The 27,544-nt window shown below is 37.5% G+C and overlaps 1 protein-coding gene across 2 annotated transcripts in view; it reads left to right on the top strand.

Annotated features, from left to right (window-relative positions):
* Window positions 1–27,544, top strand: part of LOC125242685 (acetylcholinesterase-like) — a 99,356-nt gene that overhangs the window by 52,312 nt on the left and 19,500 nt on the right. For both annotated transcript variants that reach the window (XM_048151552.1, XM_048151553.1), the window contains exons 3-4: window positions 14,476–14,618; window positions 17,326–17,478. In XM_048151552.1, coding sequence (XP_048007509.1) covers window positions 14,476–14,618; window positions 17,326–17,478 — 296 coding nt within the window. The remainder of the gene's footprint in view (window positions 1–14,475; window positions 14,619–17,325; window positions 17,479–27,544) is intronic.

Raw genomic sequence — 27,544 nt, 5'->3', positions numbered from 1 at the left:
ACCAATAAAAACGCTTTCGTTTCTTCAAACAATAATCACTATAATCAGTGTTTATTGCTCATGAATCATAATATAATGTAAAATCTAGTGTTTTAACACAAGCCATGATCTGACTGATAAATTTGTGATAAGACTAATGTGAAGAAAACATTAAAAATTACAAGTATTAAATTGACAAATTACATCGTAGTGACGATGGTCAAGCTGGGTTAGACGGTCTTATTTTCCATTTATTTAACATGTTTTCGAATCCTCATTGACAATTAAAAAATCCTTCGTATGAGTCAACTTTACTCAAATTACGTCCTATCATTATTTTAAAAATTATAAATCACTATAAACTTTTCACTGCAGAAAAACATCGTATGAGAAAGTATATTACCGCCAAAAAAACCATACGCACATTTCATATGTGGAGCCCGATCTAAGCCGGCGTGAGGGATTAAAATTCAATTTATGTCTTGTAAGAGAATTCACAGATGTCACATATTATACGCTGCGTTATCAAATAACAATAGAATTATCTACTGGAATAGGTATTACAAAAAAATTCAGCTTCTTAGCTGCGGAGCATTGATTTGTGAAACTTTTAAAGTCTCGCGTACTCTTACAACGTCTTATATATTTCGAGGTCAACTCTGTACACAGTACACACCTGCCCAGCGCACTGTATTCCCGTGGTCTAACGAGCTGGCAAGCTTTCGACTCCAGCCAACCAATATAGATGTGATCTTAGCACACCTTACTGCTACGAATATATGGTTCTAAACTCATTTGCTGCAATGCTCGCTTGCGTTTGGTATGCGATGCGAACACGAGTTCTGTCCACGCATGCGTAGAGCAGTGTAGACACAACAATAGCTGTACGCTTCTAGAGACGTACTATCAAGTACTACAGACTCGCCCACGTAGCTACGCTCCCCCCAGGTGGAACTCTGTTGCCACGCACCCCACTTGGGGGGTAAGTCGCTACTTAAAAACCGTCAACGTGAAAGAATCTACTGTGTAAATATTTTTCTTTTTCATATCATTCTGTTAAACCTTTTATCGTCGTCAACAACTGTCCTCGTTGACTACGGGTACAAATGATATACTCTAAACCAAAGTCAGTAAGCAAGTGCTTGTCCAACCACACGAAGACGTACCTTATTTATATTTTCTTCTTTATATTTAATCTTTCTTTTCAATAAATAGAAATCGTATATCGAGGGTTTGCTGGTGAAACCCGATAAGTAGAGCAAACTGATGAAATAAAACTATGGAAACGGATTAAATCGCGTATAATGAAATTAATGAATTTAAAATACATCCCGACGTTTCGAACTCTTTACAGCGTTCGTGGTCAACGGGTGACTGAGGAAAAATTAAAATGTGCAAAAGCTACCCACTTACAAGAAATATTAACGAACCATGACCACAAATAATATAGATTTCTAAGGCAGGTTCACACACTATTAATAAAGCTAGTTATACAATATTCAAAAAATTTACCATTACTCTGTTAAAAAATAATTAACCAATTAATCTACACAAAATTGACAAAGAAACAAACTGCAAATATCCAACACCATACAACACAAATGCCTCACAGCCTTCGTCGTGCTTGTTCCATTATCAGATGTACTACTGGATCCCAAGCCGGTGGTAAAGTAAAGCCATCCTCTCTCACCCACCCTCAGTCACCCGTTGACCACGAACGCTGTAAAGAGTTCGAAACGTCGGGATGTATTTTAAATTCATTATACGCGATTTAATCCGTTTTCATAGTTTTATTTCATGAGTAACTATCGCGGTAACCGAAGACAATATTAGAGCAAACTGGTTTTTGAAATACGAACTATGTGCAATTTCCACAATGTTATTATTTCAAGGACAAATTTATCTCGATTTATTCACTAGTAAACCCTCGATTTGTCCCCATAAATTGTTATTTTTATGCAGCCAGAATTTCAAGGGTGCTTTGCATTCTTTACCAGTTTCGTATCATGACTACTAAATTTAATTTAAGATCTGAAAACGTAAATTAAATTTAACGTTTCATTTTATTACGAACGTAGTACAGTAGATAGAATAAAAGTAAAAGCTAGGAACTGTTTGCAGTCGACGGCCGCGGGCACGTTACTTTAAAGTCATAAACAAAAGAGAATTTCTAGTAGTCGTCGTACTCGTACTATACAATCGTATCTATGTATGAATGTGTGTACATACTTACTATGGTTAGGAATATCTACTGTTTTCTTTAGAATAATTTTACTTTACATAGTACTAACAATCTTAAATATTAAGGTCTTAAATATTATTATGCATCTTCTGGGCGAGCTCACACCATCGTCCACGTCTTTGGCTTTGGCTATTAGTCTGTGGCCAAGAGTAAGCCCATTTATAAAAAAAAATACTTTTTGGATTAAAGATAATTTTTTTTTCGCAAGCGTAGCGGGTTCTTAGAGAAAGATTTTTCCTTAGGGAGTTATGAAATTTTGTAATACCATACCTGATGAACGTTTTTAATTTTTTTACACATTTTTTTTAATTTCAAATGTTATAAAAATGCGTGTAACTCGGGCCTTACACCCCATGTCGCACAATGTGCTTTTTTATTTCTTACGACCTAATCAAAATGTATAAAAAGTGGTTGTCACATGAAAGATAAATAATTTAACTTTCAATGCCATTAACAAGAGCTAAAGAAAAAAGAAAAAAAAACTTTCACGGCAGTAAATTATCAAGGGAGATTTATGACCCTTTTAACTTGTTGCTATGAGAAATATGGATTTCATGAATTTTCCTTAATTGCTTGAATTTAGAGTATCGTGAGATAAAATTTTGTCGTTTGAAAACTGAGATTTTTAAATAATGTACTTCATTTGTTACACGCGTTTTGGTCTGGTTAGAGCTTTGGGAGACAAATTACATTTTTTTTTTCGGTATGTTGGTCACTGATAAGAGTGATAAGCTGTTCGTCTGGGTCGTTCGGTGGGTGTTACAGCAAGTTCTGAAAACTTCAGACTCCATAAGAAACTTTTACTATCTAACCACCCACCCCCTCAATAGTAAAAAAAAAGCTTTCCCATACAAAACGTCCACGTCCAAACGCCCACAACCAGAATTTATGAAACATCCAAATATTTATCGCAATTTCAGGGTTGGTTCCATAGTAAAAGTTGCTCTGTGTAGTGTGTACACTCAGTTCATCCTTACTTGTCCAATCATGTAAACAAACACTGCTGGAAAACATTATCTCACTTTTCTCTGGAATTGCACATTAACCATCACTAAAAATGTTATTACACACTTAAATAAACTCACAAAGTATTGAAATCAATCAAAAAACCACTGAAAAATATCGTTTCTAAAACGATTTTCATCAATAATTGTAATTACGAACGGATGACATCAAAAACTCCAGACATTACGAGGTCTAGATTGTCTATGAGTCGTAATGTTGGGATGACAACTTATCGTTATGAACGATCGATATTAACGTTTGAGTTTGTATAGCTTGGAAAAAATGTGTTGATATTAATTATAATAATTTATCAGATTTATTAACCGACTTCTTTACGTTTTATTTCCTACCTCTTTACAATAAATATTTTACTATCAGTATATTTTTTGTTGTATTAATGTTAATGTTAGGTACTATAAAATGAATACCGTAATAGCCTTTTCCATAGGATTGTTGCAAATGTGACGAAACCTAATTAAGTTTTGGTTTTTACATAGATTTTGTGTGACGTAAAATTGAAAATCGTCTGATGACATTAGCAGCGTTTATTTACAAATTATCGTTAATACATCATTTTATCGACATTTCCAATCACTAGTAATTGTCTTTGATCATATTTGACGTTTCGTTTGTTTACATGATAGGACAAGTAAAGATGAACCGACTATACATTAAATACATATGGAGTGTCTCACTGTTAGATTTTGTACACATTAAAAAGTTAAATAGCAAAATTGTATCTTTTTAAGAAGACTACGAGTGTAAATTGCTTGTAAATAGTTAAATATAATATAAAGTCACCAAGTATTTCATAAACAGATGAGTTAGTCGTAAAATAAAGTCCCTAAAATTATCAAAATTGCTACAAAACCCAAGGGTAATTAAAATGTTAACGTAAATTTTATAGCCAGCATTTACACTGACGACCTGCCAGGCTCCTAAAGTAATCCTGAGATAAGCGCGGTGGGCTGTAGCGGCGCTAGTGATGTGTTACGTATAAGGAAATATATTATTCTCCTGGCTTGGATACATACGTCAATAAATTCACGGGTGTTTTCCCACTTCTATAATTTAAGCACTTTTAACAGTTTTAACATTCGACGGGAATAAAATTAAACTCAAGATTTAAACTAAAACTTATAAAAAATGTACTCAAATATTTTATTAATGACTTTCATTATGGCATAAACCGTCCCATAATTAGTATAACTTTTATTGTTAGTAGTCAGGCAAAACTTGAAATGTGCACAATTAAAAATATATTTTTTCTCGTGTATTTGCAAATAAAGGTTCCATATTCTCCTGTGAGTTTCACACACGGCACATCACTATAGCACAGTATAATAAAGATTACTATCGTACAGTATGGCCACTCCCGCTCCCCGCTTGCCCACCAAACTTAAGTTCGTTCAAAAACGCGAACAGTCGACCTGTCAAATTTCACTCATACAAGCATGGTACGCGTTCACGTACACGAACTTAGAATGTGTGCTAGGAACGCGCCTCTTTCATAAATTTGATCGCCAGTGTTCGAGGTGTGACTATAGTCACTAATGAAATATTATGTGAAATATGTAGCAAGTTTTATATTGGAGTAAAAGTAATTTTAAAAGTAGGTACCTATGTTAGTCGCTTTCTCTACACATCCTCATACAAAAACATCTTTGCCGGTGCTGTAACTGGTTATATTTTCACCTGAGTTTCACACACGGCACATCACTAGTCACTCATGAAATATGTGAATCTGTAGCACAGCGCTGCGCGGTGGAGATTGCATAACCCGTGCACTCGGGAATATCACGAGGCGAGGTAATGGCGGCTTCACTCTGTAGCGATGTTTTTTTTTTAAGTTTTATATGAGGGTAAAATACATTTGAATGTAAGTTTTTAGTAACTAACTGCATCCTTAAAGTTTGTAGGCTTTTTGAGTTAAATTGTATGTGTACAATTTGTTTAAAACGGCTTACGCTAGTCAAGCGCGGATCCAGCTTCGTGCCCATACTAGCGTCGCTAGTATCAATGAGACATTCCATAGGTTAGAACGAGATAAGTATACATGTTAGTACAGTCAGCCAAGAAAGTGGTTTACCACTTTTCAACTCTATTTCAAACACATGAGGTTGAAAAGTGGTAAACCACTTTTTTGGCTGACTGTACAATCAGCGATAGTCCATTGAATAATTTTGAATCTTTAGGTAAGGGTCAAGAAACTACTACTCAAGTTTCAGTGCCACTCTTGGTTGAAAAAAAAAAAACAAAATGGTGAAATTACTTTTGTATTTCGATTTATATCTACATTTTTATACAAACCACTTTTTGAAGTTGAATTAAATTGTCTTCTTACGTGCATTAAAGAAATTATTTTTAGGGATAACTTGAAAAATTGGGTTAATGGCTACAGTTCATTATCAGCCGAACCGGATACTTAATAAGATTAAGAAATAGCTCGGTATGAATAAAAAACGCGTTTCATTGTCGCAAGGGCTTCACTAATTCTGTAGGCCATTATTACTTGAATTTAAAAAGAACTGACTGAAAGAAGGGCCAAAAAAGAAAATGGTGAGAAATAAAAAGAAATTACACTATTTTTAACCCCCGACGCAAAAACGGCGGGGTGTTATTAGTTTGACGTGTCTTTCTGTCTGTATGTCTATCTGTCTGTCTGTCTGTCTGTCTGTTTGTGTGTGTGTCTGTCTGTGGCATCGTAGCTCCCGAACGTATGAACCGATTTAGATTTTGTTTTTTTTTTGTCTGAAAGCTGAGTTAGTCGGGAGTGTTCATAGCCATGTTTAATGAAAATCGGTCTACTATGTCACGGTCGGGGGTTTTTTCAAAAAATTTTGTTTTATTTATTTTGTTCGTATATTACTACTTGTCTAGCATTGTCGTGTAAGAAAAAACTTTAGCATGCTGTGGACGATTCTGACAGATTTTTTGGTTTAAATTTTCAAGCTGATTACAGTATACTGATGCGGTAACAGTCATTCCACTTGGTAGGAGTTCCCAGTGAATAATACCATGAATATCCCACCAAACGGACAGCATAACTTTTTTCGGGTGAGGCTCTGTTTTTGGTGCCTCTATTCCTTTTTCGTTTGGAGCTAGCCACTGACGTTTGCGTGTGTGATTTATATATAAGACCCATTTTTCATCTCCAGTGATAAGATGGTCCAATCAGTTGAATGTGCGGCGAAAAGACAGAAGTTGTATGCAGATATCGGCACGGCGGTTTAGTTGATCTCTATCAAGTTCGTGCGGTATCCAAACACTGTATTTGTAGTTTTTTCCCAATTCGTGTAAATGTGTTTCTATGGTGACATGAGAGCAGCCTAACTCGGTAGCAAGAGTACGACTCGTTAGCCTCGGATCTCCTTTAATTTCTAGAACTCTCTCAAAAATTTTATGTGGAATTCAATCGATCGCTCATTACTTTCTTACCAACCCAATATATTATCGTTATTTGTTGCAAGAGGGCAAAGTTGTTGTTTGCACGTGTCTATATTGTTACCCAAGCAAGCGAAAAATTATATAATGAACCGATAGCGAAGAGAGTGGTTCGAAAAGTAGAATCTTGAGCGTTGCGAGGTTAAACAAATTGCTACCAAGTGAAAATATTATGAATTTTGTTAGCACATATCTCATACTACAATTAAACATGAAAGGGATATATCCCAAAGTCTACTTCTACGACACCCAAGGAAAGAAAGAATTTGATGAAATTCTTAACACGTCATCACTCAGTATGGTTTGTTTTATCTATTCAACGCAAAACTGTCGAGATACTCTACCTATTCATGGAAAACTTGATTTACATATTTATATTTCAATTATACATCAATTGATTGACATAAGAAAATTAAAACTATAACTAACTAACTCAGTGATCCAAATCTTGGCCTCCGAAACGAGAGATCGATCTCCTGTCCCGATCCTGCGCAGCCTCTTGCCAGTCACTGACTTGAAGCCGACGCAGATCCTTCACCACACTGTCCTCCCAGCGGTACCTGGGTCGACCCGCCACCAGACCCAAGAACGCTCTCTTGACAGCCCGATCGTCTCCCATTCTGAGTAAGTGGCCGAACCAGAGAAGTCTGTGGGCTTTCGTTTCGCCGATGATATTGGGTTCGGCCACTAACTCCTCGATCAAATCGAAGCAAATTAAAAGGTCACAAAAAAACACAAACGACAATTTATAATTCAATTAGTTATTTCCAACCCCGCCCCCAATAAATAAGGGAAGCGGAAACGCACGAAACGAAGCAAAATTACGCAGTAAAATAAATCGACACATTATTTTCCGAAGCTCGTAACTAACCTCAAAATACATGCAATATTAAACTTTACTTGTACAGTTGCTGTCAGATATATCGGAACTGCCAAAGCTGTCATAAATATCGAAACGAATTCTAAAGTCGTGACAATAGAGGAGTGTTCCCATAATTGTGAGAGCTTTGGCAGCTCCCATATATCTGATGGCGACTCATAATACAGCGCAGATTTCAATACAAATGCATGAAGAAACCTGTGGTTGATGAAGTAAGTTCGTTGAATAGAGGTGTTCCTTTTTGTTATCTTTTTAAACAGTAACGAGGGGGTTGGAGGTTTGTTGGCCCGATTAGGGTGATGACGTGTCAAACTGTTCGTTAGGAAAGAGCTTGGAATAAAATGTGGGTAACTTACCAAATGTGGGTAACTTACCCATATTTGAGAAAGTTGACGACTCATCATCAGTCCAAGGAATTTCTAGTATTATTTTTATTTGTTTGCCTGTTGTGTCCCACTGCTGGGCAAAGGCCTCCCTCTCTTTCTTCCACGGGTCTCGGTTTAAGGCAATGTTTGGCCAATTTCTAGTAAAAACTAGTATTAATATTTGCAGCATGAAAGTTAGTGACACATTTTATAATATTTGTACTAAAATCAAGGTCATAATTTCGAAGTTCATCAAAAGAAAAAAGAAAAGAAAACTCGTAAAAAAAATGTGCTTTCAATTTATGTCAAGTATATTTATAGGTACACAAGCTTTGCCCGCGGCTTCGCTCGCGTTAGAAAGAGACAAAAAGTAGCCTATGTCACTCTCCATCCCTTCAACTAACTCCACTTAAAATATCAAGTCAATTCGACGCTCCATTTTGCCGTGAAAGACGGACAAACAAACACACACTTTCCCATTTATAATATTAAATAGTATGGATAAGTGTGATGTTATGAGAAATACGTGTTCAAATATAGTTTGGTACAAACTTTAAATATTATTCTCTCGTTTTTGAAACATAAGCCAATATCCGCTAGATGCTCCATCAATGATTTTTAATGGAATACTTATAGTATTTGCAATTCCTATTTAAATAAAAATATTAATAATTATGAACAAAACTAACAGTCTCTTTAGCTACGGTCGTAGTTCTACGTTGTAGCCGATAACGTGGATTTCCCGGTATGTAGCGGAAATGTTTCGTAGAGGCAAACCATGACGTAACGTATATACTTATAACTGTTGCAGTATATGTACGTGTAATACGTAATATATTTGTGCTACTTGATGGGATCAAATGAGTGGGCATTTGGATCATGTTACTTCTCGTACCTGTAATTGTATTACTAATTTAGTGTATTCTGATTAATATCAGGAGGGCGATTTTTGATTATCGTATACGGGATTTTGTCACTAAAATACCGGTTGAAAACGGTGACTTGCTTATTATTTTCAGTGTCAATTTTCTGAATTCGAACGCGTGAGACTCAAAAATCGGCCCGTAGGTTATCAATTAGATTCATTACTAATCACGATATAATTAACGAGCTGTTACGAGTATTAACAGGCCAATTCAATCCATGAACAGAACTATCGTTCTAGAAGTTGTCTGTTTTGCTATCCCGCGTCGCGCTCACGCCATAAGGCTACTAATAGACTCATTTATTTATTAAATACTAGCTTTTGCCCGCAGCTTCGCTCGCGTTAGAAAGAGACAAAAAGTAGCCTATGTCACTCTCCATCCTTTCAACTATCTCCGCTTAAAAAATCACGTCAATTTGTCACTCCGTTTTGCCGTGAAAGACGAACAAACAAACAGATACACACACTTTCCCATTTATAATATTAGTATGGATATATTTTAGATACAAGAACGGCTAACCAATTAAACTTGTACACTTGCACTATGGTACAATACATGATTATCTTCTGTAGTATTTAACATAAAAAACCAATATTTATAAATTTTGGGTATTAAAAGTGTACAATTGTACATTGATGACTATGTATTTTCGATTAAATGAAATGAAATGAAATGAAAGCATTTATTTCGGACAAAAATACATCCATATTATGTTAGTAATAATAATAACTTAAAAACTAAACTAAATATACGTTAGTAGAAAATATAACTACAATTGGACTGAAGATGCAAAGACATCCAGTGCGTGAGAATAGGGCTGTCCACCCTCTCAGCAATCACCTTCAGGAGAGTGTTGGTACTGCCTCGCACGCGCGCACAGAGACGCCACCCGCTTCCGCATCACGGCGTGGAAACCGTCCGTCCTAAATTAAAAATGTGTGTAATTTTTTTATTTCTTTTGGCCACCGAAAACGCTGTCAGTGATGTAGTGAGGTCATCGAATTCGAAGTTACTTCATGATGACTTCATATCAAAGCAATCACTGACATAATGAACTTCATGCCTCATACTTAAAAGTCAGAAAGATGAATGTCGCAAAAACTAAAATCATGACATTCATGACCAACATTCCGGAAGCCCAAAACTACACTTTACCAGTAGACGTGGTCAGTATCTACATTTGATTGGGCCATAAAATCACACTTGGCTCAGAAAACCAAGTAGCTGAAGTCGAACGCAGGATTGCACAAGCACGACAAGCATGGGCAGTCTTCGGAGCGAACAAGGCAATTCTTCAGTCGAAGAAAATCACCTAACATCTAAAAACCACATTCTTCAACCAGTGTGTCTTGCCCGTCTTTCTTTATGGAATGGAAACCACCACATTGACAAAAAAATCGGCTGAGAAACTGCGTGTTGCACAAAGAGCCATGGAGCGGCCAATGCTCGGAAACACGCTCATGCACCGAAAAAGGAACGAGTGGATCAGGCAGGTCACAAAACTTAAATATCTGGTGGAGGAAATATGTCAGAAAATGTTGTTTTCGAATAAAATGACCTGATGCACAGATAATCTATAGATTAACATGACTGTGTTGTTTTTGCCTGATTAGGTAAAAGTAAACTTTAAAAATATTTTTTGCTATCTTTAGGTCATGTTGTAGTCCTAAGGCACCCCAGAGGTGCAAAGGGCCTTCACAAGCTCGCGCCACGCCTTTCTATCTTCAGCGACCCTCGTGGCCTCGCTCCAGCTCAGACCAGCCGCTCGTAGCTCATTTTCGACGGACCGCTTCCATGTGTGAACAGGGCGCCCGGGGCCACGGCTTGCATTCTGCGGTTTCCAGTCGAAAGCAATGCTCGCATTATTTCTTCCCCCTCTCCGAAGAGTGTGTCCAATCCATCTCCATTTTCGTGTCGCGATTTCCTCGTCAATGGGTGTTTGCTGGCATATACTCCACAGGTCTTGATTTCGGATAGTGTTTGGCCAGAAAACGCGAAGGATCGTTTCGCAGCCAAACAGTAGCACAGATTTCACTATGGATTCGAAGAGGGAAAGCTTGATTCGACTCGTGAGCACATTTGACTCCCAGACGGCCTTTAACTGAGCAAACGCAGCCTTCGCCTTTTTTTTTTATTTAACAAAAGAGACAATGTACACAAGCATATCATTAAAGTTTCGCCAAACAGTGTATATCGTATCTAATGTAATTTTGTTTGTGCTTACTTCTGTTGTTTCTCCAATAAAGAAAATAAAATAAAACAAACTGTAAAACAGTTTGTTGGCGATGCGCTCCATCTTATCTAATATTCTAATATCTAAATAACAATCCACCTATTAGATATACACCACCTACAGACAGTACATCTGTTTCCAATAATGAACCCTATTTCGACGCCACACAAGTAATTATGCCGGTAGATACATACGCAACGGTCGACCTGTTAAATTAGGTATTATCCTGCAAGATAACGTGCATACCTACTATTGAGCCTAAGCATTTTAATGGTTTTAGTACCTATAGCAATCAAAATAGGGTCAATTTCTGGACACAATTTTACATGACATAATTTAGGAGTTTTGTTAAAGTAATCTCAAAAATTTTGTAAGTTATGTACTTATATAATATTAACTAATTAATTAATGTTTTTCTTTTGGGGCTCTGATTTGCATTTTATGTGTTTAAAGTCTTATGCTGTCGATGTCGTCGTCCGCTCCACCTTTCTCAGTCAACACGCTCCCTAGGTACACAAACTTGGACACCGAGTCTAGGCTCTCGCCCCCCAGTGTCAGCGGATCCGTTGAACTTGACTTCACACGCATGCTGACTGTTTTGCGTTTGTTAATTTGCAGGCCCATTCTGTCTTTCGGTGAATTGGACAGTACTAAATAAACAATAAACAGATTTAGTGTAGAGGGGGAGGGGCGTATGCACCCATATGTGGTTAGTGTTCCATTTGTCCGCACAAAACGATTTGCCTCCACTTTTGTGATGCAGACTGCAAAGGAATACTGAATCCGTAAGCTCAATCTTACACTCTGTCTTCATTTTCCATCAGGCGTGACTAGGGTCAATTGCAATATATAATATATGTCACCGTAAAATTGTAAAAACCGTTAGTTTATAATTTCACTAGCGAGATTATGAACTAACGATATATTGTGAACCGTAACGTACAATTCACAATTTGACGGATTATTTTTACGTTAGATTATAATCTAACAAAGCGAAACCGTCAAATTTGAAACTGTCACGTTATATAAATCTGTAAAGCCTGTAAATTGAATATGCCTGCTAGTAATAACTAAAATAATACCGCCTTACAGAAGACCGCAGCCAAATAGCACTAGACCCTACTCATAATGTTGTGTTTCTGCCGGTGAGTAAGGCTGCCAGAGCTCAGCGAGGGTGCGGTGTGCTGATGACGGGAGGACTTACGGAACTAACTTGTTCCGTCTATTGTCCTTTGAGTCGTCGGCAACCCGAACCCTCCTAGGAGCTTGTACACTCCTTTTTGCTGTGTACTTAACACAGCAAAAGGGAGTGTACAAGTTTCTAATGGGGTGGCAACGCGCATGTGACACTGTTTGAGTTGCAGGTGTCCATAGGTTACGGTGACCGCTTTACATCAGGCGGGCCGTATGCTTGTTTGCCACCGACGTAGTATATAAAAAAAAAAAATTAATTGTCCATTATTGTCCTCGTGGCGTCGATGGGTAACCAGTTTACCTCGTCATCCTCGTGTAAATCCCGCTTAATGTAGGCGTATTTGAGTAAATATAATTCAGGAAAGTGATGGTTACCGATAAAGTGAGTTAGCTTTACCTTACCATGTGTTTGATGATTTAGAATACTCGTACGCTAGTCAATAGCTGAGGTCTAAACAAAGAATGTTTTTGTATTGTTGTATTTTCAATTTTATTCGTGAAACTTGAACATCTTGAAAATTAAATTTTGCAATGTGCCGCTTTTTGACATCAATAAAACAGCGTTTTTCACTTTGCATAAATAGCAACTTCTTATTTATTCTATGGGTAGTTTTAATGGTATTAACTCTGAAAGTAAGCTATGTAAATCGAAAAAAGTTTTGTTGAAATTTTAGTCTTGAAATGTGCTCAGGAATACGCTGTTATAATTATTCCGTTTACTCATGTTACAATGTGATATGTAATTTTTGCTATACAATTATTTCATACTATTATGGCTATAATTACTTTCATACAATGATTGTTTTTACCGTGACGTTTACACTATCCAGCCATCGTAGGCCACATTTTTGCCTTGGCTTCTCTCTCTGTACCTAACCAAGTACTGATACTGATATAGATCAAGCAAACGTATCTACTTAGCGTGTCAAATGAACTCAGTGAAATCCACTGACTTTAATCGATAGCTTTCGGGCGTCAATTTTTGTAAGTTGAAGTCAATCAAAACATAAAAAATGCCTCGTTACGTGATATTCAATTGCAACAACACAAAAATTATGAACAATCAAGAGCCTGATAGAAACAACTTCAGTACAAAATTTGACACGCTCTGCCCTTATACAAATAGATGAACTTGTTTCTTCTATATACATAAAGTTCTGTGCTGATAGCACATTTATTAAAAAAATACACAGTCACAAACTCACAGTAGGGGCTCTGTTGTCTGCGGCTTATACGAGTAACGATGTTTACCGAACGCCCGAAGGCGATGGCCCGGTAATACGTATTATGGCTCGACAAAAAGAAATTATCTTTATGTAAAAGGAGATTTAAGAACACGAGTTTCTATTATGACGATGTTTTCAACATTGGTAGATGACAAAATGTGCTTGGTAAAGGATATATTCAATTATTTCATTTGTTATAAGAAGAAAATGTGTGAGAGACTAAAAAAAAAGTTTTTTTTTGTAAAAATTAGGAGAGAATTGTGGCGTAGGCGAGAGGCTGGCAACCTGTCACTGCAATGTCACAGTTTCATTTCTTTCAACCCCTTACTTGCCAAGAGTGGCACTGAAGCTTTAGTAGTTTAATGTGCTCTGCCTACCCCTTTATGGGATACAGACGTGATAGTATGTAAGTAAAGCAACAATATTTCGGTATTTGTTTCTTTTATTATTTATTGAGACTTTATTGCATTAGACAAACCTTGTCGTACAAAAGGCTTATCTACCAGTCAACTGTATAATACACAGCCGAGAGATTGTCTAAGTTAGCAAGTTGAGACCGTTCCACTTAACTACCGAGTTTTAGGGCCAGTTGCATCAACCACATTTGACAGACACATCATCGTCACGCAGCAGGCGTCTATGGAACTTCCCATACAATAAAAATTAACGAATGCTTTAACGGTGACAGACGGTTTGGTGCAACCGGCCCTTAATCCCAAGAATTGGTGTTCATACGAAAGCGATAACAATCTGATCTGAGGTCTTATTGGAATTAGTTCGGTTTCCACACGATGTTTTCCTCCGCTGAAAAGCGATTATGAAATACTGAATGAGTTTGATACTAAAATAAATCACAAATTTACCAGGGTTAGAACTTTCTACCTCCAGATTAAACCTCTAGCATACCCGTCAATCGTACCGCTAGGCCTACCATCCCTTGTTCTTCTTGACATTAAAGTAATAAACCTTTTTCTTTCACAGGGACATATTTCTTGCTATACGACTTCTTGGATTATTTCGAAAAGGACGGACCGAGTTTTCTACAGAGAGAAAAGTTTTTAGAAATCATCAACACGATTTTCAAGGACTTCTCTAATATCAAAAAAGAAGCAATAATATTTCAAGTAAGTACTAAAATATATTTAATTTTTACAGTTTATCTATTGCTGTCACGTAGAACGCCCTTAGGGCTATTTGCATTTAGCTAAAAAATACAGGACAAAATATGGGAGAAAATATTGACTTTAGGTCTTCAAACTTGTAGGGTATTAAGAACAATCAGTTTTATTTGAACAATGACACAGTGATATTACAACAATACCATTAATATTATGTGCACAATACATCCGTCGTATTTTCTCGTTTCGTATTTGTCGTGCTTTTTGTACTGAGATTGGCTGAAATAGCAATAGCGAGACACGTTCGTGGGTATCCGTAAAAATATGAAGGAAAAACATTTCGCACTACATCTACCTATCATTTTTTCTTCTTTTACATCTATAGGTAAATAAATCAAATAAATATTATAGGACATTCTTACACAGATCGAATGAGTCCCACGGTAAGCTCAAGAAGGCTCGTGTTGTGGGTACTCAGACAACGATATATTTAATATACAAATACTTATATACATAGAAATCATCCATGATTCAGGAACTCTGTGCTCATCACTCAAATAAATGGCCTTACCGGGATTCGAACTCGGGACCTTGCAACCTTTCCAAAGTTACGTTTCTACAATTAAAAACGTAAGTGTAGCTTGGTACTGTTCAAATAATATCCTATGTTTAGTAATGTAGAAATTGCAGAACATTCCCAAAAAGCGGAAACATTCTTGAGAATGTTCGCAGAACATTTCCGCAACATGCAATTTATTATTTAAACAAGAGAATATACTTGAAATAATGTTTAAATGGGCATAATATAAAACTATATGTTATTATAGGTATAATATTGTCTATTACAGTTAGCTATTTTGTTGATAAGTGATAAGTTACATAAATTCTCACTATAAGTTGCTTAAATTCTCACTATACTTCAGGGAACATTTCGACTTTCAGACTTCACAGTTTTAGTCCTGAGTCTCCTGACTTTTTTAAATTAGGTACCAAACTATTATTTCTTGATGCCTGTTTTTGGTCATGCCAATATATGTAAATACAAAAAAAAACAAACAAAATAAAAACAAAAAGATCGCTGTCAGGATCGAACCTGAGAACATCGGCATACGAAGCCAGCGCACTACCACAGGACTACGTCTTGACTTGCTGAGTTCGACGAAATTATGGTATAAACTACGAAGTTACTAAGTATTCTGATAAATTCTCGTTCTCGAGAACATTCTCAGAAGTTACCGAAAATTCTCATGAGGAATGTTCTGCAACTTTGGAAACTTCTCGACCGTGCATTGCTACCTATGTTTGATCCAAGTGAAAGCTGTTGCTGGGATCTGACATGTAGTGTCTGTGTATTTCGTTCGCAAATTTCGGAATGTTTTTCAGTTTTCATGAAATCTAAGGTTTCACTTGAATAGACTACATACATATCATATATCAAATACCGTTATAATTAATGCACGGCTACGTATGGTATATCATGATATGGTATGTCGCGATGCATTTCCCGATCCCGGGTTCGAATCCAGATAAGGGCATTTATTTGTGTGATGAACACAGATATTTGTTCCTGATGTTTTCCACGTATATAAGTATTTCTATAATATATATAATATCGTTGTCTGAGTACCCACAACACAAGTCTTCTTGAGCTTACCGTGGGACTCGGTCAATCTGTGTAAGAACGTCCTTATAATATATTATATTTATTACGATATTTCAGCAGCATTGACAAAATCAGCATTCAGCATGGTTGAATTTTCAAATTCTACATTTTGTTTCATGTACCTAATAATGATAATGTATGCAAATGTACGAGTAAGTAATCTCAAGATCGCATGCATCTAAACGCAGACAGAGGAAGAACTAAAGAGGAAATGTCATTTGCAATTACCGTCAATATCGTAAAATGCTGCTGTCCGTTTCAAACACGCTTTAAATCATTTTAGAGACTAACATACATACATACATACATACAATCACGCCTGTATCCCATAAAGGGGTAAGCAGAACACATGAAACTACTAAAGCTTCAGTGCCACTCTAGGCAAATAAGGGGTTGAAAGAAAACGAAACTGTGACATTGCAGTGACTGTGACATTGTAGAGACTAACAGCTAGTATTATACCGTTTAATTTCATTAAATTATACCTAGCTTCATTTTGTTATGCGTACTAGTGACAGAAGCACCTACTTAGTGCGTCTGAGTTATATTTTGCGCCGTCAAATCGTTTTCGCTGCTACGTTTTACAATAATCAAAAATGGAAAGTAAATGATTGAAATGTGTAAAAATATTTCCAATACTTTCAGTATCCATTTATGTACCATGTTCTTTATTATAACGATAAATTCATAATATATCTAGGAAGAACAACCACGTCTTTTAAAAGCCAGGTTCAGGATATTGGTCCTCCATCGTGTTAAATAGCTACCAATATTATTAACGTATTACTTGCTTAATAGATCTAGACTAAATAAAGATCCCGTCCCGTGACGGGTTAAGAATTTCACCACCCCTTTTCTTCCCGTGGGTGTCGTAGAAGTCGACTGTGGGATATGGGTTAAATTGTGGCGTAGGCGAGAGGCTGGCAACCTGCCACTGCAATGTCACAATTTGGATTTCTTTCAACCCCTTTTTGCCAAGAGTGGCACTGAAACTTAGTAGTTCATGCGCCTCTATAAAATAATATAAAATATTATTAATTTATTTTCCAGTACACTGACTGGGAGGAGATCACCGACGGTTACCTGAACCAAAAGATGATAGCTGACATCGTGAGCGATTACTTTTTCGTCTGCCCTACCAACTATTTCGCGGAGATTCTGGCTGACTCCGGCGTTGACGTCTATTACTACTATTTTACACACGTGAGTTTTTATACAGTGATCAATATTTCGTCACTACTTTTAAAAAAAACTTTTGTGTCTTCGTCTGTCATTGAAAAGAAAATTGTAGTAAGTATGTATGGAATGCATATAGACTTACTGCGTTTAGACTTTGAGGAACAGCGTGAGATACGAAATTTTTTCAAAGTAGTGACGATTTGATTTAAACTCTTGACAAAATCTTTAGATTTGTTCTTAGGTATCATAAGATAGAATTCTGCCATGTCATGACTAATTGGTGTACCTATAGATACATCAATTAGTGGCAACAAGGCTATATCTTATTTTTTTGGCCATATTTATCTACCCATGTAGAAAAAAAAATTAAAGATGTATCAAAGTTTTCCCTGTTTATGTCATGACTATTTGCTGTAGGTCCGAGTAATTGAAATGTTTCACAAACCTGTCAGGTTACGCCGTCACACTCGTATTTTTGTGAATCCCGACCAAAATAAGTGAGCGTCGATCCTGACTCTCAAAGATTGCGTGATGAAGACGCTCTCCAAACAGCCACGGCTAACACGTTAATTTGGCTAACGAACCAAACGCGAGGGCTCTACAGACGCGCTGCCGGCTACGTTCGCTTTTTGCTAACGCTGCAACGCTAAGCTCAAAGCGAATTCCATGTGGCCGTGTTTTGAGGAGAGTAAATGTTGGTTTCATATGAACACGTAACAGTGAGGTTTTAGACGAAATGTTTGGTAACATTTAGATTTCAGTATGTGTGCTAGTTTAGTTTATTAACGATGCTTAAGCTTCTCTGTGCTTTTAGTACATCTAGGCCACATACAATTTAAGTAGGTAGGTTTACATAAAGCGTCGAATGTAGTTTGTTTATGATAGTTCATAAAAGTCGTTTGTGGACAGGCTTTAATTATGTAATAATTTTGTAAAAAAATATTTTCATCATGTTCTGATGCTTAGATGTTACATTTCTTAATAAATTTAACGCATTTTATCCACTAGTGGGTAAAGTAATTTGACCTTGAATAAAGTCAAATTAACTGCTTTAAAGTTGATAAAAGTAGGTGCATCTAGTAATAAAGATGATTTACCACCTGTGGAACTACTGGAAGCAGTGATAAACGCATTTTTTGCGTTGTAGTTTCCACGCTATAGTGAGGGGAAAAGTTTTGTGTTACACTCGGATGCAAATGACATGGGGTTCTTCAAGAAGCAGGTATTTAGGGTTCTTAAAGATCGGCAACGCATAGGTGACTCCCCTGATGTTGCTTATGTACATGAGCGGCGATGAATGCTTTCCATCAGGCGGCTCGTCTGCTCGTTTGCTGCCTATTTCATAAAATAAAAAAATTGTATTTTACTTCTCGTGTGTTAAAAAACTCGTAAGTTCAGAATTCTATTCTCGAACCACTCGCTTCGCTCGTGGTTCAACTATTGAACCCTTTCACTTGCTCGTTTTTCAATTCCACACTCGGCGTTAAAACACAACTTTCCCCCCTTGTATAACAAATAACTATTAATAGTGTCTTAAATTGGTTATATTTAAGCCAAATAATTCTGTGGGTACAAAATAATATATGTTGTTAAACTTTAAAAATAAGTGCTATTTGGATATGATAACAATTCCATTCATCCTAACTTAAAATTAAATGCAAAAGTTGGACCATAACAAACAAACTCGACGAGAATAAATTGTTTACGTCGAAACTTGAAACAAACTTGGAATCGCACTTTCAATTGACCTTTGATAATGGCTTTCCGATAATTCATTCATTTCATCACCAATATCGACGCCTACGTTTGACCTCCTCAGAATATTAATTAATAAATTATATTAATTTGATTTCATCGGTTGATTGGTCTGCCGCATGCATCCTGAGAGGTGGGCCAAAATGGTTACCAAGTGGGACCCCAGTCTACCATAGATGATTGAAGGTTGCAGGCAGACCGGAAAGGTGATAGTGCTACTTGGGCACATTTTATCTGCATTAGCGGAAAAGTAAAAGCGAACGGGTTGAGTAGAGAAAACGAGAGAAGACCTTTGTATTTGTATAACCGTAAGACACTGAAGAAGAATGTTATACAAAATAATCCATTTTTCCTGATCTTTTGATAACTGTTACCAACTGATACTGATAAATTTAAATTCCAATGAGTTTTCAACTTTTCATTGTGACTCTAATTTTTAACCGCCTTTCAAATCTCAAGGGAAGGGGTTCTCAATTCGTCTGTTTTTTTTTATGTTTGTTCCTCGATATCTCCGTCGTTACTGGACCGATTTTGAAATATTTTTTTGATTGAATGTATATGCATACAGATTGGTCCCATTTTTCTCAGAACCCAGTTCTGATGATGGGATCCTGGAGAAATCGAGGGAACTCCTCAAATCTGAAAGGCATACATATGGTGATTTTTGTGTTTTTAAAGGAACAGCATGTATTTACGTACGGAACAGTGACATTTGGTGCAGTGGAACTCCTGATGATGGTTAGAATGGAACTCCTCAAATCTTAACGGCACACTTATAGTGACTTTGGTATTTTTATAAGAATAGCATGCACTTACGTCCAGAACAGTGACATTTGGTGCAGTGGAACTGCTGATGATGGTCAGAACGGAACTCCTCAAATCTGAACGGCACACTTATAGTGACTTTGGTATTTTTATAAGACAGCATGCACTTACGTCCAGAACAGTGACATTTGGTGCAGTGGAACTGCTGATGAAGAGCGAGCCGCCCCTGGTTAGAGTTCCGTTCTGATAATCATTCTCATCTGTAAGTACCTACTTCAGAATCATCCGAATTTCAAAATTGGTTCAGAAATGACGGAGATATCGAATAACAAACATTAAAAAATATACAGACGAATTGATAACATAATCCAACATTTGAAAGTATTTATCACCAGAACCCCAAAGGAAGGCGGTTTTTTTTTCTTAAAAATTATTATATTTAAAATAATCGTATTTTTCAATGCAATGACATTATTTCATTGAATATCATATAACACATCTTATATAACAGCTCATTTCTTTGTAAATTATACTAAAGGAACTCTACAGAAAATTTGCGGGTATTTTAGGGAGGTTTTAACATGTTTTGAAAACTGCCTTAGAACCCTTCGTGTACCTATTACATTGTTACATTTCAACCGTTAATCAAACTGATGATCAACTTCAAAAGCTATCATGTATTTGTAATAGGTTCATTATTGACATTTCCTTGTCTATTCAATTCGTAACATGGATCTTGGGGCTCTTTGTTCTGACTACAACTAAATCAACAAGGGATAATATTGAGATGTACAAGTATGGCTGACACCACTGAAAATAGTGGGTTAACCCGAGGTTAATCCACCATTTTATGGAATTGACAGTTGACTGACATTGTTATAAAAAAGGGTGATGCAAGTGCAGTGATGCATGTTTTGAAAACTGCCTTAGAACCCTTCGTGTACCTATTACATTGTTACATTTCAACCGTTAATCAAACTGATGATCAACTTCAAAAGCTATCATGTATTTGTAATAGGTTCATTATTGACATTTCCTTGTCTATTCAATTCGTAACATGGATCTTGGGGCTCTTTGTTCTGACTACAACTAAATCAACAAGGGATAATATTGAGATGTACAAGTATGGCTGACACCACTGAAAATAGTGGGTTAACCCGAGGTTAATCCACCATTTTATGGAATTGACAGTTGACTGACATTGTTATAAAAAAGGGTGATGCAAGTGGTCCTAACAAAAATTTAATATTAGTAGAATAGAATAGAATTAACATTTATTCGTGAACACAGGCAAGACAAAATACACACAATAACAACAAGACAGAAATGAATGAAGTGCCACGAAATGGCCTCATCTCAGCTTGTTGCTGGTGACTTCCAGCGCTGATCTCGAGTTATACTTCATTCATGATAAAACTTTTTTTAATACTTTTTCCTTGCCATTGGTAATAGTAGATTATACACCAAGGGAATAAAACATCACTGTTTTATGTCACGGGCGCGACATTGAATCCTGAACGTAACAAAGGACTCCCAGTTTTACTCCCGAGCGTAGCGAGGGAGTTATAGAAGACTGAGTCCTGAGTGCAGTGAGGGATTCAAGCGCCCAAGACAAAAACAGTTTTATTCCCGAGGTATATATATACTCTACTTTTCTCACCTTATGCGAGACAAGAAAAAACAGCAAATTCTTGAAATGGAGCTATAAAATGATACCGCCGCAACTTGTCACAACTCGTTTCTGACAGCATTTCAACAAATGAAGATCGTGCGTCAAATGAAAATCGAGTCGGTCGCGGCTTCGGTTTTTGAAAATCGAGTTGGCCATGCCCGCCGCGGGCATTACGGCTTAACGAAATTAGACTTTATCGTCATAGCAATAAGGTGCAATTATTTGCCAATTACATTATTGCGCCGTGTGTAATAATGAATTTTCATACAACATTATATCACGGTTGTTGACAAGGGATATAATGTCATGCTTTCCGTGAAGTTCTAATGACATATTATAATCCGACTTTGTCGAGCATGAGGTGTGAAAAGAAATTTAATGTTATACGTTGTAGCTTAGTGTAATAATCTCCAATATTATTTTTCTCCAAATTATATGTATAACACTAACTATTACTGACCGGTCTGGCGCAGTCGGTAGTGACCCTGCCTGCTGCGCCGCGGTCCCGGGTTCGAATCCCGGTAAGGGCATTTATTAGTGTGATGAGCAACAGATATTTGTTCCTGAGTCATGGATGTTTTCTATGTATATAAGTATTTATATATTATATTATATATATCGTTGTCTGGGTACCACAGCACAAGCCTTCTTGAGCTTACCGTGGGCCTCAGTCAATCTGTGTAAGAATGTCCTATAATATTTATTATTTGTATGTCTTTCCCATCACGGAACAATGGTATTCCGGACCTTTGGGAGGCGTGCGCGGGGCCGAAGCCAACACGTAGAGGCCCTTTCGACACTTTAATGAAATGTAAGGGGTACACCGAGCGGATGTTGCCCGTGCCCGTATCATGGGACACACGCAGAGGCAACACCCGCCAGGGTGTAAGGACTATTTGAGAGTTAATGGAATCTAAAATGAACTGGTCTATTTTGATGAAAGTGATGGACTAAATACTGGGCTATGGATAAAAAACCGGACGCCTGCCTAATAAAACGGTATCCAATTTTATTTCCGGCAGACGGTGACTCGTCCCCACAAGATGGGCCCCCACAAAAAGCGACATCCAAGATGGCTCAAGGGCAACACCGGTGTGAGAACTCAAGGGTGTCGAGAGGTGTACACCGCTTTCTGCCCAGTGGCTGTTAAGCCACTGCACCAACTCGCGTCTTATGCAAATTTTCACTTCCACCCCTGGGGCATATAGCCCTAACGACTCCACTCTGGTCGGCCAGCCAAGGCAAGCCAGAGGTAGAGAGTACTGTCCTACCCACCCGCCTTACGGGTAACAGAACTCCCCAGGAGCACTCGGGTACGTGGGGTCGCTGTTCCCCAACAGCTCGCCACAAGCTGCCCTGCGTTGACTGATTGCACTGGTAAAACCAATGGGCGATGGGGTCGTCACATCCCTACGCCTATTATTATTATATTTATGTGTTTCTCCGTTTTTAAAGTCTCGGGTCTTTCGAGCCCGGTCATTTATAAGGCGTGCGTGGGGATATAGATCCAACACGTAGAGGCCGTTTGGAGATATTTGATGTCATGTAGAACGCCTGCTGGAACCCATTCACAGGTACATGAATATCTATTCAATTAGTATCTACCCGTGAATCGGTTTCAACAGGCATTGGAAACTATTGTAAATAATAGGACTGACTCCACGAGACAGGCCTAGCCTAGTGTGGTGGTCAAAGGTAAAAATTTTTGTAACACTTTTTGGCAAATAAACTACTTTTTTTTTATTATTATATGGATAGAATACTGGTCTATGGTTTAAGTTTGGGTGGAAAAAAGACTGGGCTATTGCAGAAAGAAATCGGACACCTGCCATAACATTGTTGGCACAAGTTATCTAGGCAGGCGGTGACTTGCCACTCGGTAGATGGGCACCTGATTCGCCATCGTAGAGACGGCCAGGCGTAACACCGTTATATTTATTATTATTATTATTTATTATTTATTTATTATTATTACCCATTTAGGAGTCTATAAGGTTTTGCGGGTTAGGTTTTTCTCCAGCGTTGGTATGTAGCATGGTCGTATGGTATTTTATCACTTGCCAATATACATTGTGCAGTTTTAAGCTATCTGTTCTAGTACAGCAGTTGACAAGACCGTCTCAAATTCGTTGGAGACAACGATACTTAACGCAGAAATAAATTTAGATAAACGAACTCGACATTATAAAGGTGTACCCAGCGACCCCTGTGCGGCTAAAATGAGACGAATGGTTGCCGATAAATCATACGTTGGCCGTTGATGGCGCGATTTGTCAGAAAATAATGATATTATGACCTATGAGGGTCAAAACATTCGGGGTAACGGACGTCCTTTATGGGGATATAAAGTTAATGAATTTGAATTTATTTATGTAAGACTTTTCTTATTCTGATCTGTGCACTTTGAAACTACAAAATAGTCACATTATAACATATGCTGATGACACTGCACTGATAGTAACTGGTGAAAACTGGGATAGTGCCATAAATACTGCCGAAAACTCTCTCCGGATAATTTCTGAATGGCTTACGGCAAACCTTTTGACCCTTAATGTAGCAAAATCAAAATTTTTAACCTTTTCACCTACATCATCCACCCAGCCCACTACTTCACTCAAAATTGTTGCCCATAGCTGCCAGGATTTTGCTGAAAACACCAATAATATATGCAATCGCTCTGGACCTGGACATGCATGCACATGCCCGTCTCTTACTCATTGTCAAACTATCCAATATCTTGGTATAACGATTGACTCACATTTACGCTGGCACCACCACATACACAATTTAACTAGTAAAATCCGCAAACTTATATACGTTTTTAAGAACATAAGATCTGTGGTCGGACAGCAGGCAATTAAAACGATATACTTTGCACTTGCGCAATCCGTCCTAACTTATTGTGTCGGAGTCTGGGGTGGTGCACACAAGACAACTCTTTTGCGTTTAGAACGGGCTCAACGAGCGGTCTTAAAAGTAATGTCCAAGAAACCCTTCCTATTTCCAACAGTTCAGCTCTACCGTGACTGTAACGTCCTAACGGTTAGAGGCTTATTTATTCGCCAGGTGATAAGTAGGAAGCATAAAACTCTACCATTTAACCCAGAACTTACACGTAACAGGCGACGTTCGGACCGTGTCTGTGTGGTGCACCGTTTTCGACTGAAGCACTCTGGTCGTCATTTTCACTATCTGAGTCCAAAATTATATAATCGGGTTAATAAAATTATAAATATCTACAAACTAACAGTTAAGGAATGTCAATCAAAACTCTCTTCCTGGTTGATGACCTTAACCTATGAGAAATTAGAGGATCTTGTAAAATAAAATAGGTCATATTTTGTTTAAATGATTTATCCATCCCCCACACACACACACACACACACACACACACACGCAAACACACACACACACACACACTATGTATGCCCCTGCATGAATTTGTAAATGTACCTGTAGATTATCCCTATTATTTTTCTACATTGATGATTATTTAATACAACCTCATTATTGCAACCAACTCCTGTTAGGTATACATTGTAAAAAATCTCGTTGAATATTTCTCCTTGTCTCCGGGGTGAGAGCCTGGAGATCTGTCTTACAGGTTCACGCCTAGTTCAGACTCCAGTCTCTCACAAAGGATAGTAAAACTAAGCTGTTCTAATTTTAGTTCAAATTGTTTGTATGTCCTTTGTGAGGTGAAAATAAATGAAATTTATTATTATTATTATTATTATTTCATTTTTTCATATTTTCTCGGCTTACACCGGAATACTGTTATGCACGGGCCTAGGCCAAGTACATATCAGGTAAGTATAATATGCATTTATTATACCTCATCAACATCATGAGGCTGAGTATTTATGTCCCTATGAGTCGCAAGAGTCTCCATGTTTACAGAGAGTGGATCAGTAGTTGGTGCTGTAGACAGATTTAAGGTTGTGTTGGTTGTTGATCTGGTCACAGCAGCAGGAATCTCTTGGTCCGTTTGTAAGAATTTTCTTACTACGCGACATGTGTTAAGGATGACGGCTTTCTGAAGGAGGTGAAATGTTTTAGGTGGTAGTTTCAAAGTCTTTAAGGATTGATGCAGCTGTTTAGGTATTACCCCTGTAGAAGATAAAACGATAGGTACTATAATCACTTTCTGTAGGTGCCATATTCGAATTATTTCATCTTTTAACTCAACATATTTGCTCAGCTTTTCGGCTATAGTGCTTTGTAAGTTATGTGTGTTAGGGACGGCAATATCTATGAGGTATCCAGTTTTGCAAGTTTTGTCTATTAGTGTGATGTCAGGTCTATTATGATGAGTTGTTCTGTCAGTAAGGATGGTTCGGTCATAATACAGTTTGGTTGTTGAGTTGTCTAACACACTTTCAGGTTTGTATTTGTAGTATGGCTCTATTTCAGTAATGAAGTGTTGTTGATAGGCAAGTCTTTGGTGGATGATATTAGCTACTTGATCATGTCTATGCTTATAGTCGGTCTGGGCTATTGTTTTACATGCACCTGTAATATGTTGTATGGTTTCCGGGCAGCTATTGCATTTTCTACATTTATCGTGGATTATGGTCTTTGTAATGTATCGTTGGTAGTTTCTCGTCTCTATTACTTGGTCCTGTATCGCCATCATAAAGCCTTCAGTCTCGGGGAAGAGCTCACCTCGACTCAGCCACGCGTTCGACGCCTCTTTGTCGACATTAGGTTGGCATAAGTCTTGATAATGTCTTCCGTGGAGAGACTTCCTAGCCCACTCAGCGTGCTTGGTTTTGTCATCTGTCTGATTTTCATTTTTCTGTGTTGTCATGTCTTGCAGATTTAATGGTGTGAGTTTGCGGTCATTGAATGCTGTTACTTTATGAAGTGTAGAACTCTCGGCCTTGGTAAAAAAATACTGTCTTAAAGATGTGATTTGTCTATTATGCAAGTTTGTTATGTCAATGAGGCCTCTCCCTCCTTCTTTCCTCGGTAATGTCAGTCTTTGTATACATGATCTTGGATGGTGTTTACGGAGTCTGGTCATTGTTGTGTTAATTGTGCGTTGCAGTTCTTTAAGTTCAGATTTGGTCCAATTTATTACACCGAATGAATAAGTAAGAATAGGTATGGCAAATGTGTTAATGGCTTTTATCGTATTTCGAGCATAAAGTTGTGATTTTAGGATCATGTTCAGTCTGTGTCGGAATTGTTGCCTTAGTTTCTGTTTGATATCTTTGTACTGTATGTGGCGTGATTGATTGTATCACTACATAGTATAAAACAAAGTCACTTTTTCTGTCCCTATGTCCCTATGTCCCTTTGTATGCTTAAATCTTTGAAACTACGCAACGGATTTTGATGCGGTTTTTTTTAATAGATAGAGTGATTCAAGAGGAAGGTTTATATGTATAATAACATCCATAAAATAGTGGAGAAGTACTGTTATTTTTGAGGCTTCTTATGTGATGTCGTAAATAATTACATGCGGGTAGATTATATTTATTTGTCTACCCCGAACATTTATATAAATTAATATCGGGTAGTTTTGTGTTGTTTACATCTCCGGTGACATTTTGCTGGGACGTCAGTCTTCCGCGACCACGGCCAGTGCAACCTTGCCGAAACGTTGGGAAAAAAGGTAAAAATAATGTTAATTAATCGCTTTCGACCTGTATGTGACTTTAAATATGTGTACAAAGCGCGAGAACTTAGTGTTATCTTGATAAGGGATAGGGATAGCGATAGGGATAGCGATAGGGATAGCGATAGCCATAGCGTTAGCGATAGCGATAGGGATAGAGATAGGGATACGGATACGGATACGGATACGGAAACGGATACGGATACGGATACGGATAATATGGGTATCGTTAGAGGGATACGGATAATCGGTCGGCGGTCTCTTACAATCAAAGT

Source organism: Leguminivora glycinivorella, chromosome 3 (genome assembly GCF_023078275.1).
Source record: "Leguminivora glycinivorella isolate SPB_JAAS2020 chromosome 3, LegGlyc_1.1, whole genome shotgun sequence".
NCBI classification, from domain to species: Eukaryota; Metazoa; Arthropoda; class Insecta; order Lepidoptera; family Tortricidae; genus Leguminivora; species Leguminivora glycinivorella.
The sequence above is the reverse complement of the archived record's forward strand: the minus strand, read 5'-3'. Positions and strand labels throughout refer to the sequence as shown.